Source organism: Zosterops lateralis (assembly GCF_965231275.1).
Source record: "Zosterops lateralis genome assembly, chromosome: 6".
Classification (NCBI taxonomy): Eukaryota; Metazoa; Chordata; class Aves; order Passeriformes; family Zosteropidae; genus Zosterops; species Zosterops lateralis.
The window spans coordinates 15,051,160-15,070,440 of record NC_139761.1 but is presented as its reverse complement, the minus strand read 5'-3'; the positions used below and the strand labels follow the sequence as shown (position 1 = coordinate 15,070,440).

The 19,281-nt window shown below is 33.2% G+C and overlaps 1 protein-coding gene across 4 annotated transcripts in view; it reads left to right on the top strand.

Moving 5' to 3' along the window:
- Positions 1-18,623, top strand: part of PPP4R4 (protein phosphatase 4 regulatory subunit 4) — a 65,359-nt gene extending 46,736 nt beyond the window's left edge. For 3 of the 4 annotated variants that reach the window (XM_083862859.1, XM_083862862.1, XM_083862861.1), the window contains 14 exons: positions 1,432-1,509; positions 2,313-2,396; positions 3,515-3,697; positions 4,415-4,520; positions 5,258-5,405; positions 7,219-7,363; positions 8,240-8,281; positions 8,381-8,455; positions 10,390-10,465; positions 10,938-11,018; positions 11,355-11,448; positions 11,886-11,956; positions 12,713-12,848; positions 17,513-18,623. In XM_083862859.1, coding sequence (XP_083718985.1) covers positions 1,432-1,509; positions 2,313-2,396; positions 3,515-3,697; positions 4,415-4,520; positions 5,258-5,405; positions 7,219-7,363; positions 8,240-8,281; positions 8,381-8,455; positions 10,390-10,465; positions 10,938-11,018; positions 11,355-11,448; positions 11,886-11,956; positions 12,713-12,848; positions 17,513-17,537 — 1,344 coding nt within the window. In that variant the 3' untranslated portion in view covers positions 17,538-18,623. The remainder of the gene's footprint in view (positions 1-1,431; positions 1,510-2,312; positions 2,397-3,514; positions 3,698-4,414; positions 4,521-5,257; positions 5,406-7,218; positions 7,364-8,239; positions 8,282-8,380; positions 8,456-10,389; positions 10,466-10,937; positions 11,019-11,354; positions 11,449-11,885; positions 11,957-12,712; positions 12,849-17,512) is intronic. The other variant, XM_083862860.1, reaches the window with a different exon arrangement.
- Positions 18,624-19,281: the final 658 nt, after the last annotated feature.

Sequence of the window (19,281 nt, the reverse complement as noted above, 5' to 3'; positions counted from 1 at the left end):
GTGTATGTGAGGAATATTTATGTGGAACAAATCTAAATGAAATGGTCAATTTAATATGAAACTACTTGGAAATTTATGCAGACGTAACAGCATATGTATTCTTATATTTTCATTCAGCTTATCTAAATTCTACTCTGTTATTTTCATAAAATTTAAAAAATGTACAAATGCATAGGTAATAGTAACTATATGAAGTGAATTCCAGAAATTAAAATACACTCTTCTGAATATAGAAACCAATATAGGGAAATCTTCAATGCTTTCATATTCTCTCACTGAGAATCCTTGTTTGTGTTTCAGTCTTTGAGCTCAGCTTTGATCCCATTTTTTTGCTGGGGAAATTGGTAAATTAAGCAGTTTGCTAACAACATTTAAGTGACTAGTAGAAGGAAAAATGGCTCCATTTCCACCACTGTAAGAAAGATGTATGGATTTCTAGTTCTCATTACCTATTGATGCCTTGTTTTAATGAATGATACTCCAACATAATTGTTGAAATTGTAAATTTGGTATCTAATTCTACACAATATTTTATTTTAGTTGTATAGCACTATTAAGGTACCACCTGAATATAAAGAAAGTATTTTGGCTCATTTATAAAAACTAAAATTATACCTTGGTCTAAATGTACATTTAGTTCTCATTGATTTAACAGCTTCAACTAGGTAACAGCTTAACTAGGCAACCATGTTACAGACAAAAATGTGTAATTTATGGCATTCCCTGCTAGCTGGATTACTTTCCAAAAAATACAAGTCCTTGTAGCCATTTCCTTAAAGCTTCATCTTGATTGGAAGTAAGTTCCTATTTTCACTTGGCTTAAAAAAACATTAAAAAACATCATCTAAATATTTCTTGTGGCAAAAAAAATTTGTTCCTCAAGTTTGTGTTATGCTTGCTATAAAACCTTTTAATGCCATGGAGATGGACTGACTGCTAGTGTTTTTTAAAAATTTACATAAGACTTATGAATCATATAAGTCACAGTCAAAAACCAAAAGAAGTAAGGAGTGAAAACTTCAGCTGAAAGGTTGAGGAAAGTTAAAATCCAGCACAGGCTAAGAAAATTTTGCATTTTATCTTCTGTAATTTATACAGCAGGCTGACTCTTAACTCTCCTAATTTATAACATTTGAATACTCCACAAGGAAAATTCTAGCCTTGCAGTGCAGCCAAAAACATTTTTGGGAAATGTGAAATAGAGTTAATTCTAAAACCATGTTTCACAGTTAGATAATAGACCGGTTTCTTGACTCATGTGCTTTATGTAAGCGTATTTTTAATGTGATCAATGGGAAAGCACACAACTGTAGGGAGCTGATATTAGACACTTTTTCTGTGTCTCTTCATGCTTGCTGTAAAGTAAGTAAGTGGTGTTGTGCGATAGAACTAAGGAATGTTTCACCTTGCTATCTTACTGTCATTTTTTAGGTTGCTAAGCTTTTAAATTCTGATGTGTACACAATACATAAAGAACTGGTTACGCTATTACAGGATGAGTCACTGGAGGTAATACACTTTTATCAGAACTTTTTTTGCTTGTTACATCAAGGCAGATTATCTTCATGTTTAATAACTCTTCATTGACACAGTAGAGTAACAATTTGAAATGATAACAACTTTTACTTCTATTGCACAGACTCTGCATAATGATGCCAGCCTTCTCCGAATAAAAAGGAGGAAAATAGAAAGGTGTTGGAATTTAGTAAACCCACACTAAATTTATTAGCTTTTAAAAAAACTAATTATAAATAGTTGTAATTGATGTATTATTTATGGCCTTATAAACTCTAAAAAGCTTTGGGTTTGGTGCTATATTAAAATAATAGTTGATAGTATTCAAGGTCTTTTGCTTTATTTTTATTGTCCAGTTGAAGAGGAGATAAAGAAATTGTGTATGGTTCGAAGATTGAGGTTTACAGAAAGAGTTTTGGTCCAAAGTAACTTGCATAGACATGAATCAGTTATATTGCAGTTAACACAGTGAGACTTTTTTGGATGGAAAAAAGAGACACATGTATACTGGAGAAAAAAAATTACCATTTCCTCTGATACTGGTTACTCCAGTAGTAAGTTAGACTACTCCAATTAGAAAACTTGTCTCATCCCATAAAAACTGAAATGTGTAATGCTTATATTACTTACTGCATTAAAATATCAGTCATCAATGCAACTAATCAATGCAAGTAATCTTTTTTTTTCAACATGAGAGAGCAGTAACTTGCGAGGTGTCAGCAGGGATATGTTGGTGTGAGTTAAAAAGGGAGTTGAGTTCATTTACAGATCTTTTCATGCAGCCTTTCTTTAAATAGGTGTTAGATGCCCTAGTAGGTCACCTTCCTGAAATCCTTGAACTAATGACTAATGGAGGAGAAAACAATGGATCAGAAAGCAAGGTGAGTATTCTCATGGGGATTTTTAAATTTTCTTTCTAAATGAAGGGAGTAAGAAATTTCAGACAAATTTTGTAGGAAAAGGCTTTCATGATTAGTTTCTGCTTTGGACACAAATGAAGTTTCTGTTTGGTTTGGTTTTTTGATTGTTGACTTTATAAACTTTAATATTAAAAAAATTGGAAAGATTAGAGTTAATATGGAAATTAACAGTTTATGCATGTTCTTTTTCTAATTAACCACAGTTAAGTGAAAACAAAGCTTAGTTTCATATTAAGGGAATTATAGCTAATACCTATTTTAAATCTTTTTCATATGGCTGTGTCAATTGCTCATGGGTGCCATTTTCAGGCTTCTGCTAGAGAAGGAAATCTATTTCCTGAAGTAAAGACACTGAATTAAGAGATCTGTACTCAGCTCCCACTTTTTCTAATTTAATTTTATGTGGCTCTGGATGATGGTTTATTCCAAGACTCCTCACCTCTAAGATGGAAGAGGAAGGATGCTGTTTTTGAGGATACTTCCTAAATGTATGGATAAATTGAGATATAGCAACAGTATAAGAACTGAAGAAATTTATTTTCTTGTACAGACACAAGTTGACAGTGTACTTTAAACATTTTAATTTATCAGATGTTTACAGCTGTATATATATGTAACATACAGCAAATGCAATGTCAGGTGTGGCAGTCTGTTTCATTTTCCTTAATGCTAAAGGGAATTTATCTTGGCCACTATAAATACTTTGCCTTTTACTGAGAAAATATGTATAATTCCTACTAAAATTAATTCCTACTAAAACTAATTAGGGGATCGAGAACAATAACTGCAAAGATTAAAAGGATAAGAGAGAAATGGGATTCATTTGGTTCTAGAAAGAGAATGCTGAGGAGAGGTGGCGTAATGGTCTTAATATCTGCAAAAGGGTGTTACAAAGAGAACAGTGTTTAGTTTTTCTTTGTCAGGAGAAGGGGTTGGAGATGAAAGTGTATTTAGTTAGGTACTGAAATAGCTTTTAGATTAGTCTTCCCTTCTTATATTGTTGTGATTTGCTTTTTAAGCATAGTGACAAGACACACAGCTTGAAAATGTAAAATTATTGTTTATCTTTCTGTTTCTAGTTACTCTCTATTCCTGACTTGATTCCTGCGTTAACAACGGCAGAACAGAGAGCAGCAACTTCTTTAAAATGGAGAACACATGAGAAGTTACTACAAAAATATGCATGTCTCCCTCATATCATATCAAGTGATCAGATCTATTACCGTTTTCTTCACAGGATGTTGACAATCATTTTGACAAATGTGAGCCCACCTGTCACTTTCTGATTTCTTTTTATTTGTTAATGCAAGTCAGACCACTGGATATTTGCTATGTGTAGTACTTCCTGTGTTATATTAATCTTAAAGTACTATCCCTTTCATATGGTGTATCAATCTTTCTATGAGAATTTTTGCTGAAAACTTGCCTCCATTTGAGAAACAAAGTTTGGATTGACAGTTTTCCTCCTGCCCAAGACTTCCTCCTTTCTTTGTGCTCATCATCACATAGTTTGTTTCTAGCTAAATCAAAATTTTTCCTCTGAAATATGCCTTCTTTTTCCTGATTCCATACATTACATAGTATTTGTTCTTTATGAAAGAATTCTGCATTTCTAAAATAAATTGTCATGTAGAGCTACTAGTCTGAAATTTTACTGAGTTAATTGAAGAATAAAACTGTAGTAAAAAAGATGCAGTAAGTTTTATTTTTAGCACCTGCAATACAAAAGATGCCTTGCAAACATGAAATATTTTAAGGTGCTTATAAAATAGTTGAATCTACATGCTGGGCAGAAGGAATAAAGAAGCAGGTGTCTCATGAATTGTCCAGACTTCCTAATTCTCCCTTACATTATGACAGTTATTTCAAAACTTATAAAGTTAGGCTAGATTTTAACTATTTTTTTTCCTAACTCTGTATATATTTTTAGTCATACTCTTTCAGATTTGTTTAATTGTGTTCCCTTTATTTCTTTCAAGAATGTCCTGCCAGTCCAAAAAGCAGCTGCTCGGACTCTCTGTGTTTATTTGCGCTACAACCGCAAACAAGAACAGAGACACGAGGTTATTCAGAAACTGATCGAACGTAAGATGGTCTTTCCTCGATTACTGAGAAATTAAAGTTAGTTTTGACTGAAGATCTTTTTACAGTTGCATTTATTCAGTGTAATTTCCTTCCATAATTGGAGGGACTGTGCTTGGAAGGCATTCAGTTGCTCATATCACCAGCGAAATGTACCGTGCATGTGTGAGGAATATATCTGGAGTTTATATAAAGGGATTGGGAAAGAGGCAGTGCAGAAACTGATAATATACCAAGACCCCTCCAACCCTACTTCTTTTAGCCAAAATTACTAAACTGTGGTTGCAGCAATATAAAAAGCAGTGTTCCTCTGTTGAAGTAAAGTTCTCTGGAGGCTTCAGCAAAAGTGCTGAATAAATCTCAAAAATTAATTTATTAATCAGTCACCTAAAGTTGATGTTTTCGTGTATGCTATGTGTTTTAAAGATAGCTTGGAAGTTTTAAAAGTTCTCATTAACATTCCTTAATGTTTACACAGTAATTCTGGTACTCCTATGACGCAGTTTGAGAGGCATATAGGACTTTGTTTAACACAGTAGCTAGGTCACTTGCTCTTTTGCTTTTTGAAGTGCTCACTGACAAAATTAGTTTTTAAGTAAAAAGAAATATTTGAGATAGGCTGAGAAATTGTCTTTTGATGACTATGATTACCATCTTTAAGTCAAAGGTCAACCTATGAAATGTTTTCTATCTGACATTGAAAACTTGACAGATAATATCTGCAAATTTTTATTTTTCAGAACTGGGCCAAGGAAAAAGTTACTGGAACAGACTTCGGTTTTTAGATACATGTGAATTCATTATGGAACTGTTTTCAAAATCATTCTTCTGTAAATACTTCTTTTTACCTGTGCTTGAACTTACACATGACCCAGTGGCAAATGTCAGGTATGAAGAATATGTAGCAGTGTATAATATATTAAGAAATACTGTTAGAAGTTTCATGTTTTGCCTAAATAATGGGATGTGAATAAAAACATAAAGAGCCTTCAGAATGACCAGTATTAAAGATGCAGGAGAGTGTGGGAATGGTGCTAGAAAATTCCAGAAGCGGGGCAGTTCTGAGTGCTTGAGAGACTGATCAAAAGCACCAAGGTTTGGGAGTGAAGGGAACAAACAATAAGACAGAGGAGAGACAGTAATAGATGGGAAGAAAGTAATATTCTGTTTCATGAGTGCAGGGAGAGAACACAGCTTCAATCTCCACTAATTCCCATCCATTTCATTGTCACTATGTGTAGAGTAAAACACTCAAGCAATTCTTTCAGTGGTCTGAACTAAACAACTTAGAACAGGTTTTACATTATGGAAAAGGGTATTTACTTCTTTTTTAAGGAAAATTGAAAAACAATACAATAATATTAGGGAATTTTGTCAGTTATTCATTTTTATACAGTGTTTTTCCTGTTACTTTTGTAGTAACTGTTTTTCCTTCGTTTTCTAAACAGATAGGGACCAGGCAGTTTTTACCATTAAGAAAGTAGATCTTTTTTTGTCACATATTTTGTGTGATTTTATGCTTTTAATCTTGTTTCTGTGTCATTTATGTTGTCATCATTAACATATCTGAACATCTTATATTAATGCTGCACAGAGGTTTATGTAAGCTTAATTTGCCTATACATGTGTGCACTCAGTAAGCTTTGCCACATACGGTTTATTACTAAGTGAAACTGTTTAAATAGACACTGTGTTTACTATAACTACCACATTTCAACTCAGCAGGATCCTAAAAATGAAATCATTTTCTATGATGACTAATATTCATGTATTATGTCATTAAATTAAGAGGATTGTATTAAAACAATAAACTAAATTTGTATATAATCTGAAGTAGCTTATTCCTCTTAACAAATATTTTAATTAAAATCTCTGTGGGTACAATATTACAATTTAATGGAAACTTGGACTAACTTGCAATCCCTCCTTAACTGACATTAAAATTCATTTTGTCTTAATTCTTTTCTGGATTGTTTCTGTACAAAAGAAATGCACTGTCTCTGGTGAAGTTTACAGGCTAGACATTGTTAGCTGATGGTTTTAAAACAGACTTAAGAGGATACTATTCTGGATTTCTACAGTGTGGGGTAACTCTTGGTATATGGGAAATTGTGACTAATTCGTGATTAAAATATTTTGAAGATATAAAAATTGAAAAAATAATTCATATGAGAAATTTGTTTTGAATGTTTATAATCAGAGTAACCATGTCTGGCAAAGGATTGTCTCTGGTCCAAAGCCAGTTGACTCTGAGAGAATATCCCCATGTATTGTTCTTGGTGTTTCTTTTAATATAATTCTATAGATTAAAACTAGTCACTATTACATGCTACTACGTGCAGTAACATGATTTTTTAATGAGACTTGGGCTCCTTTGTACCAATGGACCAGATTTCCAGGATATTTAGGTGACTGATAAAGTCAGTTGTGCAAATTAAGGAGGTCTCCTTAATTTTCTAGATTAAAAAAAACAGGCAAACCAAATATCTTTACTTGGACTGTATTAATGATCTGTAGAGACTTTTTGAAAACAGTATGTCTGGACACATAAGCAACAATCACTTCTGAAAAATAAGACCTAATTATTAACCTAATTATTTTGTGTCAAATGCTAGTATGCAATAAATTGAGAATTAACAATATACATTAAACATCTGCATCAAAAAGTTAATATTTGGGTTGTTTGGGGTTTTTTTTGTAGAATGAAGCTATGCTGTTTGTTGCCAAAAGTCAAATCTACTCTGAAGATTCCCACTGATAAACATTTACTTCAGCAGTTGGAGTTATGTATAAGGAAACTTCTGTGTCAAGAGAAAGACAAAGATGTCCTGACTATTGTGAAAAGAGTAAGCATTTTTCTTTTTTAAGCAGCATTTTATCTTGGGTTTATCACTGAAAGTTCAGATGACTGAAGTTACGCTTTCTGTTGATTTTCTCAATGTAAGAACGGGAGATTAAAAATTCCATTGTCTGTTATGTAATTTTGAACAGTTAAAAGATAATACAGTATAGTACGTTCTGTGAAATTTAGGAGTGTTGATGTTTCCTTGGTTACTTATATTGCAGTTATTTTGTCGTGATTTGAATTCAGGATTTTGGCTTAAGGACCATTTATGAAAAAATAGCAAATGACTAGAGAAAGATTGAATGTTGATTCTAGTAAAACTCATCAGGTCTGTAAGACAGAGATATCTTGTTAGTCCATGTATTTTGCAATATGCAGACAAAGCATTTGCAGCATTTTAAAATATTACAAACGTGGTTTTAATGTGAATATTCAAAAAAATACATCTTTAAGGAATGCCCGTGCTTAGTCTCGAATTTGGAAACCATGAAATGAAATAGCTTAAGTAGGAGGCTTCCTTACAGGGCCAGTCTGCAGGAAAGAGACTGGGTGAACCTATGTGGAACCTTCTGAGTTATACACAAATTCCTCAGTTACTTTGTTCAGTCCTGGTTCCTAAGCCTGTGCTATAGCTATTCTTGCTGTGGTGCTTTCTTGAGTGTATTTTGATTTCCATGTAGATATTCTGTGAATCTGTTCATTGAGAGTCTCAGCAGGGCTCTGAGAATACTCTCTGACACTTGTAAACTGCATTTGTACCACAAAAATAAAAATAAAAGCATAGGCTTAAAATACTTAGGAAGAAAAGGCAATTTTTTACTTCAAAGTGTGTCATGCCATTGAGTATTAATAAATAATGGTTTAATTTTCGTTGTAGACGGTGTTAGAACTGGACAGGATGGAGATCTCTGTAGATGCTGTAAGTACTTACTAACTCTAGTACTTATCATTTACTCTTAGTTTCCATTTTCATGTAGTGATTTTTTTTTTTTTTATTTTTATTGATTTTATTTTGAAGTTTCAGAAAAGATTTTATGAAAATGATTTATTGGATCGAGGAAAAGAGAGACAAGAACATCTCCTTTTGGAAATGGTATATTTTATCAGTACACTGTCATTATTTTTAAATAGTTTGTAGCTACATATTAATGAGGCAATAATTTTAAGGTAGGGGAAATGCATATTTTGAAGAGGCTGAATAGGTTCATAATCTGTGTACGGTTTCATTTTACACTTTATATTAGGGTTAAGTCCTTCCAAATAACATGTAACTTTTTTTTTCTTTACTACCTAAATTTTGCTGTATCAGTTAGAAAGGCAAACTTGAGTTTCTTGAGGAATACCATGTATAACATGATAAACTGATCAATGGAACACCTCGGAATTCACATGTGGCTTCCCTAGGCAAAGAAATTAATCTCATAACTTCTTTTGTCCCAATGAAGGCAAAGAATGCTCTGTGTTACAGGCTTTCCTATTAGCCAGGAAAAAGAGAAAGGCAGAAGGTGTAGCAGGCACTTTAGCACACACCTTATATCTTCCCCACAAGCCCAGATTAGACCACTGCAGTCGTCCTGTCTGCTGCCTCCCCTCCAGCCTGAGGTGGCAGAAACTGAGCAGCTGATAGGATTCAGAAGATCCTAAGATTGTTACTGTGGTCCCTCTGACTTGCAGTAAATGAACTTCTTTTTAGTGAACCAAAAGAGATTCAAGAGTGTCCCAAAAATATCACTCTTTCCTACATTTGTGGCCCACTTTGATGTCACTAGGTTTATTGCAGGTCAGTATGAGCAAATATACCTGACCCACAGACTTGCTGCCACTTCTTGAGCCAGTGGTTCAGCTTTGTTTCAGGACCTGCTTACACACACTCAAACTCTTGAACCTGGCTCTAGCAGTCTTCAGGTAGATACAGTTAATGCTTTTATACTGTAAGTATTTGTGTGGTGCAAAATAGCCTCGTGTACTCTGTGTTACTGTGTATTGTATGATGACATCAAATTTTACCCTGTTTCTACAGCTGTATTTAGAAAAGCACCTGAATTTTTATGATATAGGCCACTGATATGTGCAACCCTTCTGTATCACAAAGGCCTCATTAAGCATTGCCTGTGAGAGGTGTGCTTTTGGGGAACCTGAGGTGGACACAGTGAATTGTGACATGTTGCAGTCCCAAACAGATGAAGAGCCATGCAACCCACCTAAATGTATCTGAATGCTAAATATTTTAATATTGAATATGTTAGTGAGTTTCCTTAATTTTAGTTGCTGACTTTGTAGAAACGATATTCCAGCAACCCTGACCTGAATTAGTTACTTCTTTCTTTTCTTGATTGGGTAGTAATTAGAACTACATGAAAAAAATAGATTAGAGCAATTATTTTTCGTTTAACAATTTTTATTATGAAAATAGTATATAATATAAGCTAATATTGCTTAGTTTTTTGAAGTTGGAGTGATATTTATTCACCAAATGGAATATACTTTTAGGCTGGGTGGTATTACAGAAGGGCAAATAAATTCTATGAACCTGAACATTTTTATATACTTGATTTTTTCATAAGGATTTATCAACTGTAGATGTTAATTTTAGATCTTTATAAGGTTTGAATATATGTGACACACCTTAAAACTTAAGAAATACATTTCCATTGAATTGTATGAAATAAAAGTTGCTTGTTCTATTTTCAGAGTGTCTGTGTTACAGAAAGTTTTTACATTGCCAGCTGCCAATGTCTGTATTTTTTATTTTTTGAATACAAAAAACCCCAAAAGCCAGGCATAATTTTAATTATAAGTTATAGATGTGAGCTTCAACTCTGAGCTTTCTTCAGATTGTGGTTTTTAAATGAGATATTTAAAAATACCCTGTACCCTGGTTTTTTTCTGTACTACTTAATTGGTTCTCTGGATATTCATCAGGGATTGTATTATAAGCAGGAGAGAGTAGAAATGAACTGTTATTTGGGAACACAGTTTATTTCATTTTACCTGAGTAATATCTAAGGAAATTATTTATTCTTTTAGGAACAATTAGAAAAAGAGAAGCAGAAAAATGAAGGAAGAACTACAAATATTAATGATAAAATGTTTGAAAAGAAGCGTAAGTTTGTTTATTTGTGTACATGTTTATGCATGCTTTACTCTTCTACAAAGGTAGTAGAGAAAGGAGGAGGGAAGAGAAACTTTATACGATAAATATGGATATATGGCTTTAGAAATAGGAAATAAATGTTGTTGCTATATGTTTCTGAGGTTCTTTATGAAAAAATGCCTCATAATATATATAATATATAATAATATATATGTTTTATTTTGGCTTTTTTAATAAAATACATTGCAATTTTAGTTCTCTCTTATTTTTAGCTTTGGGATATAGTGTACTTTTCTGTGGTATTTCTGAAGTGCTAGTAGCACTGGATTAGATATTATTGCTCATTGCTTCAGGACCGTAATGTGTTATGTCCTCTCTTTTATATAAATTTAGGTTTTAAAAGGGAAGGGATTATACTGGATTTTTTTTTTTTTTTTTTTTTTTTTTTTTTTTTTTTTTTTTTTTTTTTTTTTTTTTGTAGGTAGAGACAGTAAAACGTCATCAGTGTTGGCAAAAAGTATCAATCTCTCTATTTCTGGAAGCTCTTCTGGTACATCAGCAGGTAAGAAAGTTCAAAAACTCACCTGGAACACTGTGATCTCACATCATCAGGTTATATCCAGCAAAGCTGCTGTTGACATCTGTGGACCCAAGTTTCACCTACTGCACAGAGGAAAAGATTATTCTCCTAGAACTGAATGCATTTTATATGGTTTTTAGTTTTCTTTTACTCTGTGGTGTATAAATAATGACTTAAGGTTTATTTTTTTAAATTGAAGTATTTAAATCATATCCTTCCTTCATTTACCATAGGATGACAGAAAAATATATTTAAAAGTGTTCTTAATTACTGAGGAAATGCAATATTCATATTAAAAAATGTTCTTTATCATTTTAGGCAAAGAAGAAAAAAAATCCAAGCTGGTTCGAAGCCAATCTTTCAGTACTCAAATACTGCATCCAAAATACAGCAACATAGACAAGTGCCCTAAGTATCTTTATAATCTTCATTGCTTACCTCATAGGCAAATGTTTGCTAATAGACTGCTCTTATGAAATTAATGCTCATGGATCTCTGATGTGGTCACTGAATTGTGACTAACATTTTCAGATTTCTGTTTAATTGATTTAACTGAGGGAAGAAATACCATCTAAGGCATGCTGAAGCCTAGAAATGGTTATGAATTCCTTTTGATATGTCACCTTTTATCATATATTAAAATAATTTTCAATATAAATTGGTAAATCTAATTTTGTACTTTGTATTTTTGTAATTCTTAAAGAAATTTCAGCATAGCTTTCTCATCTAATTTTTTCATATGAACTCAGAAATAACCTCCAATACTATTAAACAGCAGCATGATACAATTGAGAGGAACACTCCTGGAAATAACTAATTTGGTTTTGTTTTGTTTGGTTTTTTTTGAAGTAAAAGTTCTGCTACAGGATATACATCTTCAGTACCAGGAATGGGAAAGAGTTGTATGTTATCCTTTAGTGGTAAGTAGGATATTGTAATTTATTTTAATGTAATGTATGGTTTTCTTGTTTGGGTGTTGAATATATGGGCCCAATTAGACAGGCATACTCTAGGATGTCATTCTCCTAAAGAAAGCAGAATAATAGATATCCAATAAATTTGGGCATTTAAGTTCTAGTCTAGTAAGTGTGGTTTTCAGATTATTTTTTTTTCTACACATTTTTTAATTTACATTTTAAAATAGTAAAAATAAATTGAGTTTGTCATGTCCTGGTTGGAATTCCAGATATCGTTAAAAGGTTGGGTTTTGAGGGGGATGAATATTATGTAAAACTTCTAGTGAATTAAGAGAGAGAAACTACTGTTTGCAGTTCTGTCCATTAAATTTTAAAGTGTTTGGATGATTAAAGATAAGATTAAGATTAATGACTTTCTAGAGAAACCTGTCTTTCCATTCACCAATAGGCACTAGGCAATTAAATTACATTAAATAGCTAAATTTTAAGCAGCTAAAGATTGGCCCAAGAAATCACACTCTTTACATACATTAAATATATTAATATTTTCATTGAAAATGTGTATGCCAGTTATTGAGTGAGACTTTTTCATAAAAATACTTGAAGAAATGTTAAGTAGAAACCATTTCATTAAAGTTTTGGACTAGTGCCATAGGAAATGTGCCACTATTGCCACAGGAAAAACAGCTCATTCTGTTTACTTTCTGTGCATTGTTTTCAACCAAAATTCTTTGTCTGAGTTTCACCTCCATGTTTCAGATGATTCATTCCGGACTCATTCTGCTGGGAATAGTGGGAATGCTGCCTTCCCTTCTAGTTGTTCTCGCAACTTATTCAACTCAGCTGACCAAAAGAACAATGGAAATAAGGAGAGTCAGTCCCGAAGGATGAGCATGTAAGTTGTTGACAAGATGTTAAATTGAGCCTAGGGGTAACGTTTTCAAAGGGAGCTCAAATGAGCCATGTAAAATTAGGCCTGTATTTATTATACTTCACACAGATTTTGAAATACTAAAATAGCAGGGTAGAAATGTGATGTATGCAATTATAAGTGTTTCTAAGATGGCATTACTTTCTAATTAGTCTTTTACATTGTTTCTCCTGCATATATTTGCATTCAGCTGGTACATAATTGAGAGGGTGGAATAGGACAAAGTGAAGATTAGTGCCTTTGATATGTAATAACTACAGTCACAGTGATTTAGCTGCCTGTAGTTGGAGAAATAGAAGTATTTTTAGACTACTTAGTTTTTCATTTTCCCTCTTTTTGTGGACTTATATATGTTTAGGTATCATTATATAACAATTCTGTGATGAATCTTGAGACTTATGATGAACTGGTGCTGGTACTTGTTAGTAATGCTGCCTTCTTTGCCTTACCATAGCCATTTAAAAAAAGAAAAAATCAATGCCAGGCATCTCCCTCAGGCTGCTTTCCTTTAAACATCAGCCTATGCTGTTCAGCATTTTGCAAGAACAAAATCAAAGATGTATTTTTTGCTCCTGTGCTAAAACTGTAAGTCATAGAAAATCACTGTGGCATATACTCACCCAAATCTCTCTAGACTCTAGCAGCAAATCCCCTGCAGATTCCTTTTACACTGTAACTAAATTACTGTCATTGGACTAGCTGTAATTTTGTGGGCTCAAACTGAGACTTTTCTTTGCTAGCAGAGATTTGCATTCTTAGCCAAGGCAGAATGGAGAAAGGGAAGGAGCCAGCTACAGCAAGAAAAGGAGTCTGGGGAAGTAGATTTCAATGTAACAGAAACTACCACTGGAAGCTAAGATAGGAAAGAGGAAACATCTTATACTGGTTTGCCAGGTATAAAGAGGAAACAATAGTGATGGTCTGTTTTGGTGAATTAAATATCTGTATGAACATATTTTTCCACTTCTGTATTTTCAGTTTCCTTTAAAAAACAAACCAGAACATCTGCCCAGCTTTACTCAGGATTTTAAGTTAATAAAATTACTCAATTTTAAAATAAAGCACTCAAAAGTTTAGCAAGCAAAAAAGGAATTTCTCAGAGCAGTATTCATTTAGCTGCTTGTGTACTTGACTTTTTTCTGCTGGAATTCTACCATCTTCACTGTATAAGGTAAATTGTTTTCTAGAATGAACTCAAGCTTGCATAGTGACATATAGTTTTTAAAACTGCTTTTATCTTGTAGAGGAGTTTGGAAGGTATGCTGTGAATGCAGATGATCTCATTGTTTGAGTTTGTGGTTTCACAGGAATAGTACTGTAAGGTGCCAAATCACTTTGCCCTCTGTCCCTGCCTTTGCTAGTGTCTAATGGCTTCTCTTAGTACTACCCACAGTTCTTCAGACTTTTTATAGGTGATCATTAGGGGGTCACTTATTTCAAAGCACACCATTTCAAAGTCAGCAGTTAGATTAGTAGACATGCTGACATTTTCAGTTATCTATAAAGTAAATGGGGCATTCATCTTGAGAACATAAAATGTCATGGAGTGCTACATAGTTTCAAAAATTAGGTGTGCTCAAAACCTTATTTTCTTTCACCCTAATCACTGTATGCCTCTTTTCCTTGCTTTAAAACCAGAAAATTAGTTCAAATGTAAATATTTTTAGCAATCTGTAGAAATTCTAATTATTTGCTGTCCCACAAGGATTTGGAGAAAATGGATGAATTAATATTCACGAAGCAGTGAGGTGAAAAGGTTAGTTAGACATATATTTTATATCACATAAAATGTTTCCAAACTTTGAAGCTTTCTCTATCTTTCATTTAAAATAAAACTGATATCTTTTGTTTAAATACAGAGGGACAGGAAAAAGCTCACACAGAGCAGTTTGCACTTTTGTCTTCAGGCAGGAGAGTGGAATGTAAGAAACACAGCTTCAAGTCTCTGTGTACTGTTCCCAAACGAATACCTTAGGAGCAGAGTATTTGAAAGTAGGTATCTGATCAAACACAATGGTCTGGGTACTTTGTCTGGTTCAGAAAGTCCCTGAACTGCATAGGGTCAGAAGCTAAAGAGAATATACCAGGGGAAGAAAAACATTTTTGAGGAAAGAAGAGGAAGTTTAGGATGTCCTACATTTAGTTCAGGGTAAGAGTTTTAGTGTTCTGTGTTCTTATGGGAAAAGACATCTCTCAAGGTGGTCTAATGTCTACTGTGCTGTAGATTCAACTTCTCTTTTGTAAACTGACCCAATACTTCACTGTTTTCCTAAGAAAATGAAGCAGCTCTATAAGGAGATATTAAGAGATAAAGATACAGGAATGTTTGGTGGTAAATGCATTCAATCACAGATGTGTTTAGCTGTACTTTTTATCTTTATTCTACTTGGGAAGTCAGGCCTGGTACTAAATATGTGCACACTTAAATTAAAAAAATAACAACAACAAAACAACAAAAATATCTGTTTCAAGAAAGCATTATTTTCTAAGTTAATGATGGAAAAATTTGATATCCAAATATATAAGCAGCTGACAGAAATCACTCTGAGAGAAGAATTTGACAATTGTACAGTGAGAGGTACAATTGAATAGATGCTCATCAAGGAGCATCACCTTTGGTGGACTGACTAAGGCAGAAAACTCACTAAGGTGAGAATATAATATTTGGGTATTTTTTTTTACTATATCATCATGCAGATTTACATATGTGCTGGTTAAAATTTGCACTGACCATCTCAGTTCTGGTAAGACCTAACTTTCAGTTTGCTGGCTCTGAAACTTGAATAAGATAAATTCTAATATGTTTCTTTTTCTAGAAGTAAAATATGTGGAAGTCTTTTCTTAACACTCATGCGTTCAAACATTAAGTTTGAACTAATTCATAAGGGTGTGCCAATTAAAGTTTTATCTCTTTATGAAAATAACGTAGTTGCCAGGAAAAAAAAATAATAAATTGTGATCCAGTGCTCACAAGCAGATGTCAGGGAAGTTTTGTTTTTGTGTAGGTGTCAGTTGCTAATAGGTAATACTTAGGCCATAGAAAATACCAGAATTATGCTAAAGTAGCACCTGTATAACTTAATGGGGGAATCACAAAAGAGATGACTACCTGCTTTAAGTACCTGATGGAATAGGAAAGAATCAGAAAGAGCACTGGTTGAGTAATTTGTCCCACAAGAGATCTTACTTAATATGCAGAACAGAGAAGTTTTTCTGACTTCCTCTTGAAGAGTTGCCAGTTAAATCATGAATCATCCTATTGCAGACATTGACAGAAATCATGAACACTGTGTTCTGTCAAGCAGTCTGATCTTGTATCATTATGCTATGTAGCTTTATTATATTCTTTTGAATGTTTTCAGCTTTATGAGATTAAGCTTTCTGAGAATAAGATCTTTTGCTTGAGTTTATATTGCTGTAATATGAGTGCAAATGTTCAACATACATTTCTTTAAACTATTTAGAAACTTTATAGATTTGTCAATGAATATATCCACTTTATAGATAGCATTTAAGTATTTTGCATCTTGCCTATATACATACAGATATTGGCTGATTTTATTTCACTTTGAATCAAAGTTTTCTTCAAGGATGTGTGGTCCAGGTTTTCCATCTTGTAAAAAGAGGGAGCAGATTTGTTGTTGCATAAAAATTAACTTTCTAATAATAAATTAGAAAATTAATTTTTATGCAGCAATAAATACCAGTATTTTATAAGATGCTCACAACTGACCTATAAGACATCCAGTTTGGTGCATGACCATGATGTACCTATTATATGTTTCAGATAAGTATCTTAAAGTAATGTCTTTCATCCAGTCATGTAATTGCTTAGAAAGTTAAGCACAATATGAAATAGTTCTGCCACTGATCTACTACACTTTGAGTTGGTTACTTACAGCTTTTAATCATGTTTTCATCATGACATTTAAGATGCTGGAAGTTCTGAGTTCCAGTGGGACTGGCATGTGTTTTGCATCCCATTTCTATGATGAAGCCTGTAGGTATCCTGACACTGATATATTATCATATAATGTATGAAGCTTTTAAATATTTGGCAGTTTTAGAACAGTTAAACCAAACAATATGTTGTGTTATTTTTAAATGATGCTGTAAAACATTGATGCAAATTAATATTTCCAAGAGTTAGTTACACCTCATTCTTTGAAATATTTCTGACTGATACAAATAGTTGTTAATTGACACAGCTACAACTATTTGAAACTGAAAAAAAATAGATCTAAAGATTAAAAAATTAAGGCATGAAAAATCCAGAAATTACCCAAATGACCTTTGGTTAACAGAACACCTAGAAATCACAGTGTAATGTGCCAGACTTTTGGCACACTTTGTAGCTGTGAGTAGACTGCTTGTACCACCTTAACTAGCTCACTGTACAAGACCTTCTGTAGACAACTTCATGGAGAACTTCACCCTTCTTGAGAGGAATGCCCTCAGAATATGCCCATTTGGCTTTTTCGGTGGGCACAATAGAGCAGCTCGTAGTTTTTAAAGTACAGCAGCTAAGAGTTATGTTAAAATGTTGTGGACAATGGCAGTTTAATATCTTATGTAATGTAATAATATAGTAACAACCTATTATATGCATTTCTTCTTTTGCATGAAAGAAAAAACAGAAAATCAAATTCCTAGATCATCTGACAGAAAAATGAAGGAACCAGAGACTGGAGGAAGCAACGTTCTGATGGGACAGGGTGGTAGCAGCAGATGGGACTCTCTAATGCCTGGACTGAATAAAATGCATCCTGCAATGTTAAATTTTTTAAACTAAATCTTCTAAATAAAATTCCAAGCTGTAAAATATGTTCTGTTTAACACTGTAATGGTTGCAGAATTCTAACATCATAGTGAAATGATATGAAATATAACTTCAGCTATGTGCTCTTAACTGCTGCAGCTAAGGAGAAGATTTTGTTTTCTTCAGTTATGCCTTTGTAGTTTGAAGTCTTGGATTTAGAATGCACATACCCATTATTTAATTGGCTTATTTACAATCTTAGCAACTCTTAGCTCCCATATTTTAAGCAAGAAATAGAAGGAATTGTTATGAATATGAAAAAGTAGTCCCACAATTTAAAGAATCTGAAAACTTAGTTTAAGACCAAAGTCCAGAACCATTGATCAGTCTATAAAAACACATAGACTTTTGAAGCATTGTGCTGTGAATTTGGAATTAATGTTTTTACAAGTACTAAGTTCATAAAAGTTCTATATAAGTTTCAAAGCAATCTAAAAGCAAATGTCTCCGGATGATGTAAAAAAGTTTTGTTTCTTGAGTTTTGTTGTATAAATACTTGTTTTAATTTTAGTATTTCAAATTGTATTTTTACTTTAATAATTCATAATAATGAATCTGTTTTTTAATCAGCTGCTATTGCAAGCTGTCATGGTTCAGTGATGTCATCTGCATTTGTTTGTATTAATGCTAATGTTTCTATCAAAATTTATGTGAAAAACATGCAATCATATTTTGAAAAGTTCTATTTATGCCAATACTTGAGAGAGATTATGAAGCTATTGTCAGCTTCTCTTTCAAAATGGAGGCAGCATAAATATATTGATATCAGAAATAAATATATGGTTTTTAAAATTTATTGGTGTATGATAAAGATGATCTGGTCTGTGTATGCATATGTGCGTGTGGTTACTTTTTATAATGTAAAAACCTGGATGATGATTTACTCAAAATAAAACCTAGGACAATGCTGTACATGCATGTTCTTGAAAAAGAAATTCTCAGGGCATCTTTTATAATTAAAATAAATAAAAGCACTTACCTATGGAGGGTATTTATTTAACATAGTAATAATACTGGATGTATGCTGTCTGCGTGAAGAAACAAAAAGTTTCTTTGGATTAAGCACTGTCTGAATTCTTAAGCTTCCTACATCACAGTTGGATTTAGCTGTGTTCTTTGTCTTAAGTCACAGGAATTGTTTGGGTTCTGTGGAAATATTTATTTGCTCTGCAGTCTGGCATAGGATCTTGTAAATCACAAATTTCTTTAAAACCTTCTTCAAGTTTTATGATGTTTAACATTCAGTATTGATGTAGGTGTACAGGTGACCTTGGGCTGGCTCCTCCTGGCTTCTGCTTTTGGTTCATTAATGCAAACAGATACTCCCAGTTCCCCAGGCACAGCTGACTCAAGGGTCAGCTACTCACCTGTGGGCCACAGAAAACTGCTCAGTCTGTTCTTAGGGAGAAAATTCAGGTAGTCAGTAGCCAGCTGTAGAACAGGACTCAAAACTGTGTATGCCCTTTTGATGCCTTTACTAGAGCATTGCAGAACAACCAGTAAGTTCAGAAATTTGAAGCCCTTTCTCCCCTTAATAAGCATATGAGTTCTGTAAACAGTCTGTCTTTTGCTCCTCCT